Source organism: Tinamus guttatus, unplaced genomic scaffold (genome assembly GCF_059628265.1).
Source record: "Tinamus guttatus ecotype Peru unplaced genomic scaffold, ASM5962826v1 Tinamus_guttatus_pri_ptg001323l, whole genome shotgun sequence".
Lineage (NCBI taxonomy): Eukaryota > Metazoa > Chordata > Aves > Tinamiformes > Tinamidae > Tinamus > Tinamus guttatus.
In genome coordinates this window covers 1,708-13,244 of record NW_028289857.1, presented here as the reverse complement: position 1 = coordinate 13,244, position 11,537 = coordinate 1,708, and the positions used below count along the sequence as shown (strand labels likewise).

Genomic DNA, 11,537 nt, shown 5'->3' with positions numbered 1-11,537 from the left:
CGTCCGGGGGGATCAAGGGGGTTCAGGAAGGGCCCAGGCGTCTGGGGGGGGCTGAGGAGGGGCCCAGGCGTCCGGGGGGGGAGCTGGGAAAGGGCCCAGGCGTCCGGGGGGGATCAAGGGGGCCCAGGCGTCCGGGCGGCGCGGAGGAATCGGCGGCTCCGATAAATATTCCGTGTTCCCGACAGGCAGCCGGCTGTCAATCACCCGGCTGTCAATCACCCGGCTGTCAATCACCCGGCTGTAACACCCAGCTGTCAATCACCCGGCTGTCAATCAACGGGTTGTCAATCAAAGCACCGCCCCCCGCCAAAACCCCGCCCCCCCCGGTTGGTTGACGGGCGGCTGTCAATCACCGGCGGCGCGGCCCCGCCCCCCCGGCTGTCAATCACCCCGCGGTGACGCCCATCAGCGAGGCCCCGCCCCCCCGGTCCTTGCTGGGGTGATTGACAGGCGTCAATCACCCACCCGCGTGTCCATAGTCCTCGTTGCGATTGACGCCTGTCAATCACCCGGCGCCGTGTCCCGCCGCCGCCTGTAGCGGGGATGATTGACGGCCGCCTGTAGCCTGCGGCGAGTCCCGCCTGTTGCTCCCCACGGAGGGCTCGGGGTGACAGGCGGCGCCGGGTGTCACCGGGAACAGGCGTCCGCCAGGAACAGCCGCACTTGGCCCCGCAGGAAGCGGCTGTTGGCGCCGAGGAGCCGGGACAGGGAGCGGACCCGGAGGGCGGGGGGGGGGCGCGGGGGGGGGGCGGGGGATCCTGCGGGGGGGGAGGGGTCAGCGGGAGGCTCCGCCCACAGGGACGGCCCCCCCCCCATGTCCCCAACGTCCTCAATGTCCCCAATGTCCCCATGTCCCCCTGTGTCTCCCCATGTCCCCCATTGTCCCCATGTCCCCCCATTGTCCCCAATGTTCCTCTGTGTCCCCATTGTCCCCAATGTCCCCTCATGTCCCCCTATTTCCCTCCGTGTCCCCCAGGTCCCCCACATCCCCAATGTCCCTGATTGTCCCCAATGTCCCTCCTGTCCCCCCATGTCCCTGTGTCCCCAATGTCCCCTGTGTCCCCCCATGTCCCCATTGTCCCCCATGTCCCGATTGTCCCCATTGTCCCCAATGTCCCCATGTCCCCATGTATCTCCCCATGTCCCCCAATATCCCCGTGTCCCCAGTGTCCCCAATGTCCCCCTATTTCCCTCCATGTCCCTCCATGTCTCCATTGTCCCCATTGTCCCTCCATGTCCCCAACGTCCCCAATGTCCCTCCATGTTGTCCCCTCATGTCTCCATGTCCCCTGATGTCCCAATGTCCCCTGTGTCCCCCCATGTCCCCATTGTCCCCCATGTCTCGATTGTCCCCATTGTCCCCAATGTCCCCCTATTTCCCTCCATGTCCCTCCATGTCCCCATTGTCCCCATTGTCCCTCCATGTCCCCAATGTCCCCCCATTTCCCATGTCCCCATGTCCCCATTGTCCCCAATGTCCCCCTATTTCCCTCCATGTCCTCCCATGTCCCCAATGTCCCCAACATCCCCAACGTCCCCAATGTCCCCCCATTTCCCATGTCCCCGTGTCCCCATTGTCCCCAATGTCCCCCATGTCCCCCAATGTCCCCCCATGTCCCCATTGTCCCCAATGTCCCTCCATGTCCCTATATGTCCTCTCATGTCCCCCCCATTTCCCATGTCCCCCATGTCCCCATTGTCCCCAATGTCCCATGTCCCCCTGTGTCTCCCCATGTCCCCCATGTCCCCCAATGCCCCCCTATTTCCCTCCATGTCCCCAATGTCCCCAACATCCCCAACGTCCCCAATGTCCCCCCGTTTCCCATGTCCCCATTGTCCCCATTGTCCGCATTGTCCCCAATGTCCCCCCATATCCCCCTGTGTCCCCATTGTCCCCATTGTCCCCATGTCCCCACCTGTCCCCGCAGTCTCCATAGCAACCGGCTGACGCTCCTCACGAGGCTCCAGCTCCTCTCCAGGGCCGGGGGGAGGGCGGCTACACCCGGCGCCAACAACAGCAGCTCCCGGGCGCGGGAGACGGCGGCCACGAGCGCCGCCTGTCCCCGCACAACCCGCCAGCGGCGCCGGGAGGCCTGCGACAGGCGGACAGGGCGGCCGTGGAACAGCCGGACACGACAACCGCGCAACAGAGACACAACAGCCGCACGGGAGCGTCGCGACAGGCGGACACGGCAACCGGGCAACACCCGTATGGTACAACGCAACAACCGCGCAACAGCCGCACGGGACAACCGCATAACAGAGCCACAACAGCAGCGTCACAACAGCCGGACATGACAACCGTGCAACAGCCACACAGGAGCATCACAACAGCCGCACAGGAGCATTGCAACAGCCAGACAAGGCAACCGCACAATAGAGCCACAACAGCCGCACAGGAGCGTTGCAACAGGCAGACACAACAACCGTGCAACAGCCGCACAGGAGCAGCGCAACAACCGTGCAACAGCCGCTTGCAGCAACCGTATAATAGAGTCGCAACAGCCGCACGCAACAACCACGCAACAGAGTCACAACAGCCGCACGGGAGCGTCACAACAGGTGCACGTGACAACCGCACAACAGCCGGACACGACAACCGCGCAACAGAGCCACGACAGCCACACGACAGCCGCAATACAACATCACGACAGCCGCACACAACAACCGGGCAACCCCAGGGGGAGACAACACCGCAACAACACTGTGACAACACCGCGACCATTCCATTGCACCCTGGTTTTGCCCCCTTTTTTGCCCATTTTGCCCCATTTTTCCCCGTTTCGCTCCATTTTTGCCCGTTTTGCCCCATTTTACCTGTTTCGCCCCATTTTTGCCCATTTCACCCCATTTTTGCCCGTTTTGTCCCCCTTTTTGCCTGTTTCGCCCCATTTTCGCCCGTTCCGCCCCGTTTTTGCCCATTTCACCCCATTTTTCTCCGTTTCGCCCCATTTTTCCCCGTTTTGCCCCATTTTGCCCGTTTTGTCCCCCTTTTTGCCTGTTTCGCCCCGTTTTTGCCCATTCCACCCCATTTTTCCCCGTTTCACCCCATTTTTCCCCGTTTCACCCCATTTTTGCCCGTTCCACCCCGTTTTTCCCCGTTTTTCCCCGATTTTTCCCCGTTTTTCCCCATTTCACCCCCTTTTTCCCCATTTTTCCCTGTTTTGCCCCATTTTTCCCCGTTTCACCCCATTTTTCCCCGTTCCGCCCCCTTTTTCCCCGTTTCACCCCGTTTCACCCCATTTTTCCCCGTTTCCCCCCTTTTTCCCTGTTTCACCGCATTTTTCCCCGTTTTTCCCCGTTTCCCCCATTTTTCCCCGTTTCACCCCGTTTCACCCCATTTTTCCCCGTTTCACCCCGTTTTTCCCCGTTTCGCCCCCGTTTCACCCCGTTTTCCCCCATTTTTTCCCCGTTTCCCCCGTTTTCGCCCCGTTCCGCCCCGTTCCCACACTCACGTCCAGCTGTTGCCACTCGTTGAAGTTGACACCCGTGTCCGGCACCGTCACCGGCTCCGGGAGGTCACAGGGGCGGCCACAGTCGGCCTGGGGGGGGGGGGGGTGTCACCGTGTCCCCCCCTTGGTGTCCCCAATGTCCCCAATGTCCCAAATGTCCCTTCATGTCCCCCCATATCCCCCCATTTCCCCCCGTCCCTCCTGTCCCCAATGTCCCCTCCATCCCCCCATGTCCCCAATGTCCCCCCAATGTCCCCAATGTCCCCTGGTGTCACCATGTCCCTCTTGGTGTCCCCATGTCCCCCCATATGCCCTATGTCCCCTCCATCCCCCCATGTCCCCATGTCCCCCCATGTCCCGAATGTCTCCCAATGTCCCCCCCGTCCCCCCTCGGTGTCACCATGTCCCCCCATGTCCCGAATGTCCCCCCATAGCCTCTATGTCCCCCAATGTCCCCATGTCCCCTCTATGTCCCCAATGTCCCCCCGTTGTCCCCCATGTCCCCGTTGTCACCGTGTCCCTCTCGGCGTCCCCATGTCCCCAATGTCCCCAATGTCCCCCCATGTCCCCGTTGTCCCCATGTCCCCATTGTCCCCATGTCCCTCAATGCCCCCCCATCTCCCCCCATGTCCCCATTGTCCCCCCGTTGTCACCGTGTCCCTCTCGGCGTCCCCATGTCCCCAATCCCCCCCATTGTCCCCATTGTCCCCCCCATGTCCCCCCATTGTCCCCATGTCCCCCCGTTGTCCCCGTTGTCACCGTGTCCCTCTCGGCGTCCCCATGTCCCCCATGTCCCCCATGTCCCCATTGTCCCCGTTGTCCCCATGTCCCCAATGTCCCCCCAATCCCCCCCCGTTGTCACTGTGTCCCTCTCGGCGTCCCCATGTCCCCAATGTCCCCAATCCCCCCCCCATTGTCCCCATGTCCCCCCGTTGTCCCCGTTGTCACCGTGTCCCTCTCGGCGTCCCCCGCCTCCCGGATGAACCTCTCGAGCACTCGGGGGTCGCAGAGGGACCCGGGACCCTCGGGCTGGGCCGGGGCCGCCGGGAGGAGCAGCGGGAGGAGGAGCCACAGCCCTGGGGGCGGGGCCACACATGGGGGCGGGGCCTGGTGACGGGGCCCCGCCCCCGAGCCCCCCGGACGCCTGGGCCCCCCCCCACCAAACACCGGGACCCCCTCAGACACTGGGGCCCCCCCGGACGCCTGGGCCCCTTCCCGGACCCCGGGACACCCCCCAAATACCGGGACCCCCCCCCCGGACGCCTGGGCCCCCCCCCCCTCGGACACCGGGATCCCCCGGACGCCTGGGCCCCTTCCGGGACCCCCCCAAAATACCGGGACCCCCCCCCCCGGACACCGGGACCCCCCCCCCCCCAAATACCAGGACCCCCCGAACCCCGGGACCCTCCCGGACGCCGGGGCCCCTTCCCGACCCTCTGAACGGAGCCGCCCCCGGAGCCGCCTCCCGGACGCCGGGGCCCTTCGGAGACCCCCTGAACCCCCGGACCCTCCCGAACCCCGGGACCCTCCCGGACCCCCAGACCCTCCCGGACGCCGGGGCCCCTTCCCGATCCCCCAAACAGCACCAGCTCCGGAGCCGCCCCCGGACGCCGGGGCCCCTCGGGCACCCCCCGAACACCCGGACACCGGGGCCCCTTCCCGACACCGGAGACCCCCGAACCCCGGGACCCTCCCGGACCCCCGGACCCTCCCGGACGCCGGGGCCCCTTCCCGATCCCCCGAACGGCACCAGCTCCGGAGCCGCCCCCGGACGCCGGGGCCCCTCGGAGACCCCCGAACCCTCCTGAACCTCAGGACCCTCCCGGACGCCGGGGCCCCTTCCCGACCCTCCGAACGGCGCCAGCCCCGGACGCCGGGGCCCTTCGGAGACCCCCCCGAACCCCGGGACCTTCCTGAACCCCCCGGGACCCTTCCGAACACCCGGACCCTCCCGGACGCCGGGGCCCCTTCCCGATCCCCTGAATGGCACCAGCTCCGGAGCCGCCCCCGGACGCCGGGGCCCCCCGGAGACCCCCGAACCTCGGAGACCCTCCCGAACCCTCCCGGACGCCGGGGCCCCTCGAAGCCTCCCGGACGCCGGGCCCCCCCGGACACCAGGACCCTCCCCGACACCGGAGACCCCCCCCGAACCCCGGGACCCTCCCGAACCCTCCCGGACGCCGGGGCCCCTTCCCGACCCTCTGAACGGAGCCGCCTCCCGGACGCCGGGGCCCCCCAAACCCTCTCGGACGCCGGGGCCCCTTCCCGACCCCCCGAACGGCACCAGCCCCGGACGCCGGGGCCCCCCGAACCGCGGAGACCCCCCCGAACCCCGGAGACCCTCTCGGACGCCGGGGCCCCCCGACCCCTCCCGGACGCCGGGGCCCCTTCCCGCCCCTCCGGCCGGCGCCGCTCCCGGACGCCGGGGCCCCTCGAAGCTCCCGGTCTCCACGAACGCCGCGCGCGTTGCCCGGGTCCCCATTGGCGGAGCCGCCGCGCGGGGGGGGGGGGGCGGGCGGGGGCCCCGGCGTCCGGGGGCGGCTTCGCTGCGCGCGTCCCCCCCGTGTCCCCAACGTGTCCCCAACGTGTCCCCCCCGTTGTCCCCTCGTGTCCCCCCCCTTGTCGCACTCACCGGGTGGCCCCATGGCCGGCGGCGCCGGAAGCCGCGGGGGGAGGACGCGGAGGCCCCGGCGGGCGCCGCGAGTCCCGGTCGAGGCCACGCGCTGCCACCAACCCCCCCCCCGGGGCCACCACCGGGGCCACCGAGACGGGGCCACCCCCAGGGCCACCCCCCCCAGGGCCACCCCCCCTGGTGACACCCCCAGGGCCACCCCCCCCGGTGACACCCCCCCCCCAGGGCCACCACCTGTCACCCCCCCCCCAAGGGCGGAGGGACCTGGCGCCACCAAGACGGGTGGGGGGAGGAGGGGGGGATGCAGGGGACATTGGGGACATTGGGGACATTGGGGACATGGAGGGACACAGGGGACATGGGGGACATGGGGGGATATGGGGACACATGGGGACATTGGGGACATTGGGGACACAGGGGGACATGGGGACACATGGGGGGACACAGGGGACACTGGGGATGTGGGGGGACATTGGGGACATGGAGGACACTGGAGACACGGGGGGATATGGGGACACATGGGGGACATGGGGGACAATGGGGCATGGGGACACATGGGGACATTGGGGACACACAGGGACATGGGGGACACTGGGGATGTGGGGGGACATGGGGACATTGGGGACACTTGAGGACACAGGGGGATATGGGAACACATGGGGACATTGGGGACATGGGGGGCATTGGGGACACATGGGGGATATAGGGGGACATGGAGGGACTCGGGGGGACATGGGGACACAAGGAGACATTGAGACATGGGGACATTGGGGGACATGAAGATACATGGGGACATTGGGGACACATGGGGACATTGGGGGACATGGGAGGACATTGGGGACATGGGGGCCATGGGACAGGGATGGACGTGGGGACATTGGGGACACAGGACGCGGGAGATGGGGATGAGGGGACATTGGGGGGGGGGGATGGACATGGGGACATTGGGGGGGGTGTCCCCTAGGGCTGGGGGACACGGGGACAGGGTTGAGGACAGGGGAATGGGGGGACACGGGGACAGACGGGGGACGTGGGGACGGGGACACCGGGGACACCGGGGACGCAGGGGCCGCCCGGACGCCTGGGCCCCGCGGCGGGAGGAAGCGGCCGAACAATGAGGTGGCGCCAGAGGAGCCGCGGGGACGGGGACCCTCCGTGGGGACGTTGGGGACAGTGGGGACGGTGGCGCGGGGGGTTGACGGGACACGGGGACTCCAGGGGTCCGGGTGTTTCAAGGGCCCAGGCGTCCGGGGGTGACACGTGGGGGCCCAGGGGTGCCAAAAGGGGCCCAGGCGTCCGGGGGTTCCACAGGGATCCCAGTCTGTCCCGGAGGGGCCCAGGCGTCCGGGGGTGTCGTGAGGGGCCCAGGAGCCCAGGGGTGTCAAAAGGGGCCCCGGCGTCCGGGGGTTCCACAAAGGGCCCAGGCGTCCGGGGGTTCCGCAGGGCTCCCAGTCTGTCCCGGAGGGGCCCAGGCGTCCGGGGGTGTCACAAGGAGCCCACGGGTGTCAAAAGGGGCCCAGGCGTCCGGGGGTTCCACAAGGGGCCCAGGCGTCCGGGGGTTCCACAAAGGGCCCAGGCGTCCGGGGGTGCCGCAGGGCTCCCAGTCTGTCCCGGAGGGGCCCAGGCGTCCGGGGGTGTCAAAAGGGGCCCAGGCGTCCGGGGGTTCCACAAAGGGCCCAGGCGTCCGGGGGTGTCCCAAGGAGCCCAGGGGCTCCACAAGGGGCCCAGGCGTCCGGGGGTTCCGCAGGGCTCCCAGGCCGTCCCGGAGGGGCCCCGGCGTCCGGGCCGGCCCCCTGCCAGGCCGTACGTGCCGCTCCGCACGGCCTGGCCCCGGGGTCAGGTCCCCGCGGCGCCAGCGGGGCCAAAGGGCGCCCGGGCCCCTCCCCCGCCCGGACGCCGGGGCCCCTCCTGGATGCTCCGATCCCACCCGGATGCCTGGGCCCTTCCCGGATGCCTGGGCCCCTCCTGGATGCTCTGATCCCACCCGGAATTCTGGGGCCTTCCCGGACTCCTGGGCCCCCGCCCGGATACCTGGGAGCCCCCCCGGACGCCTGGGCCCTTCCTGGATCCCTGGGAACCTCCTCGGACTCCTGGGCCCTTCCCGGACTCCTGGACCCCTTCCCAGATACCTGGGAATCTCCTCGGACTCCTGGGCCCTTCCTGGATGCTCGGATCCCACCCGGAATTCTGGGCCCTTCCCGGACACCTGGATCCCTCCCGGACGCCTGGGCCCCCCCGGACGCCTGGGCCCTTCCCGGACTCCTGGGCCCCTCCCGGATGCTCTGATCCCACCTGGAATTCTGGGCCCTTCCCGGACTCCTGGGCCCCTTCCCCCGGATCCCTGGGAGCCCCCCCGGACGCCGGGGCCCCCCTTTGCCCAGGTGAGACCCCCCCTCCCCCCCGGACGCCGGGGCCCCCGCGCGTTTCCTGCCCCACGGGGCGGCCGCCCGGACGCCTGGGCCCACGGGGGGGACGGGGGCTCTGAAACGGCCCCAAAACCCCTGAAACGGCCTCGAAGCCCCCAAAAGGACCCCCAAACCCCCCCAAACAGCCTCAAAACGGCCCCCAAACCCCCAAGATGGCCCGAAAACAGCCTCGAAACCCGCAAAACGACCCAAAAAAGGCCCCAAAACCCCCAAAGCAGCTTCCAAACGGTCCCCAAACCCCTGGAACAGCCCCAAAACCCCCAGGACAACCCCAAAACCCCCCAAAACGGCCTCAAAACGACCCCAAAACCCCTCGAACGGCCCCAAAACAGCCCCCAAACCCCCCAAAAGCCCCCAGAACGGCTCCTGGGGTCCCCAAAACCCCCCAGAATGGCCCCAAAATGGTTCCCAGGACCATCAAAACCGATTGTCCCCAAAACTCCCAGAACAGCCCCAAAATGGCCCAAACACCCCCAGAATGGCCCCAAAACGCCCCTGAAACGGCCTCAAAACCCCCAGAACGACCCCAAAACAGCTCCCGGGGTCCCCAAACTCCCCAAAATGGTCCCCAAACCCCCAAACCGGCTCCCAGAACCATCAAAACCCCCTGATCAGCCCCAAAACGGCTCCTGGGGTCCCCAAAAGTCCCAGAATGGCCCCAAAACCACCAGAATGGCCCCAAAATGGCTCCCGGGACCATCGAAACCCCAAAAACGCCCCCAAAACGGGTCCCACAGTCCCCCAAACCACCGGAATGGCCCCAAAATGGCTCCTGGGGCCACCAAACCCCCAAAACGGCCCCAAATCCCCCCGATTGTCCCCAAAACCCTGAGATTGTCCCCAAAACGGCCCCAGCCCCCCCATGTCCCCAGTGTCCCCACGGGAGGTGGCAGCGGAGCCCAAACGTCCCCAAAACGGTTTATGGAGCCACAAATGGCCCAAAATGTCGCAAAATGTCCCCAAACGGCCCCAAAACGGTTTATGGAGCCACAGCCGGCCCAAAATGTCCCCAAATGTCCCCAAAACGTCCCCAAAACGGTTTATGGAGCCACAACCGGCCCAAAATGTCCCCAAACGGCCCCAAAACGGTTTATGGAGCCACAAACGGCCCAAAATGTCCCCAAACGGCCCCAAAACGGCCCCGGAAGCGCCAGGAGCCACCGGATGTCCCCAAATGTCCCCAAAAGTCCCCAAAACGGCCCCAAAAGGGTTTATGGAGCCACAGACGTCCCCAAGTGTCCCCAAAAGCAACAAGGCCACCCCAAGTGTCCCCAATGTCCCCCCGTGTCCCCAAGTGTCCCCAATGTCCCCAAGTGTCCTGGGACACCATGGGAGCCTCCCCTGATGTCCCCAAATGTCCCCGACGTCCCCAACATCCCCAATGTTCCCATTGTCCCCAAATGCCCCTGATGTCCCCAACATCCTCAATGTCCCCAATACCCTTGATGTCACTGATGTCCCCAAATGCCCTCAAATGTCCTTGATGTCCCCATTGTCCCCAAATGTCCCCAACGTCCTCGACGCCCCAAATGTCCCCATCGTCCCCAAATGTCCCCAAATGTCCCCGATGCCCCCGGCGTCCCTGATGTCCCCAAACGTCCCCAACATCCTCGAAGCCTCCAATGTTCTCAATGTCCCCAAACGTCCCCAAATGTCCCCAACGTCCTGGACGCCTCCAATGTTCTCGATGCCCCCAAATGTCCCCAAATGTCCCCAACATCCTGGACATCTCCAACATTTCCAATGTCCCCAAATGTCCCCAATGTCCCCAACATCCTGGAAGTCCCCAAACGTCCCCAAATGTCCCCAACATCCTGGACGCCTCCAATGTTCTCAATGTCCCCAGATGTCCCCAAATGTCCCCAACATCTTTGATGCCTCCAATGTTCTCGATGTCCCCAAATGTCCCCAACATCCTCAACGTCCCCAACATCGACGCCGCCAAATGCCCCCAAATGTCCCCAACATCCTGGACATCTCCAACGTTCTCGATGTCCCCAAACGTCCCCAAATGTCCCCAACATCTTTGATGCCTCCAATGTTCTCGATGTCCCCAAATGTCCCCAACATCCTGGACATCTCCAATGTTTTCAATGTCCCCAAATGTCCCCAAATGTCCCCAACGTCCTCGACGTCCCCAAATGTCCCCAAATGTTCCCAAATGCCCCTAAATGTCCCCAACATCCTGGACATCTCCGACGTTCTTAATGTCCCCAAATGTCCCCAAATGTCCCCAACGTCCCGGACGTCTCCAACGTTCTCGACGTCCCCATTGTCCCCATTGTTCCCATCGTCCCCATTGTCCCCATTGTCCCCATCGTCCCCATCGTCCGCCTGTTCACGCCCCCTCCCGGCACACCCGGATGTGGATGGCCGAGTTGTTCCTCCCGCCGCCGTCACCGTCCCCGTCGCCGTCTCCATGGCGACGCCGCCGCCTGTTGCCGCCCCCCGGCAGCGCCACCGTCGCCGTGGTGACGTGGAGCCGCAGCCGCCCCGGCGCCGCCGCCTGTAGCTGCAGGGCCAGGTTGATGGTGCGGGGAACAGCCAGACCCAGCCCGTGCAGCCGGAGCTCCCGCACGGAGCCGGAATTCCCAGCGGATCCGGAATTCCGACCGGAGATCCCCACGGATTCCCGGCATTCCCGGCCGGATTCCCGGCATTCCCGGGTTCCCGGCTCCAGGAGGCGCTGGCAGCGCCGGAGCTGGGCCCGGAAGTCGGAGCGGGTGGTGACGAAGACGTCGGCGCTTCCCGGCGTCCCGGCGTTCCCGGAGCCGGAGGGGGGGGGGCGGGGCACCGGGAGGCGCCGGGGCCGGCGCGGCTGCGGATCCGGGTCCGGCATCCTGGGAAAAAAGGGGGGGGCGGGATGGCTAAATCCAGCTCCGGGATTCCCAGATCATTCCCGGGATCCCAAATCCAAACCCGGGATCCCAAAATCCCCCCATGGTCCCAAATCCAACCTCAGGATCCCAAATTCCCCCCCATGATCCCAAATGCAGCTCCGGGATTCCCAAGTCATTCCCAGGATCC

General features: G+C 66.5%; 1 protein-coding gene across 1 annotated transcript; it reads right to left on the bottom strand.

Annotated features, from left to right (window-relative positions):
- Nucleotides 1-626: 626 nt before the first annotated feature.
- Nucleotides 627-10,443, bottom strand: LOC148590465 (erythropoietin-like). Its single transcript, XM_088539014.1, has 5 exons — nt 10,378-10,443; nt 4,401-4,559; nt 3,456-3,542; nt 1,917-2,093; nt 627-786 (listed from the first exon to the last, which is right to left on the bottom strand). The coding sequence occupies exons 1-5, from the start codon at nt 10,441-10,443 to the stop codon at nt 628-630; spliced, it is 648 nt and encodes a 215-aa protein (XP_088395140.1). The 3' UTR covers nt 627.
- Nucleotides 10,444-11,537: the final 1,094 nt, after the last annotated feature.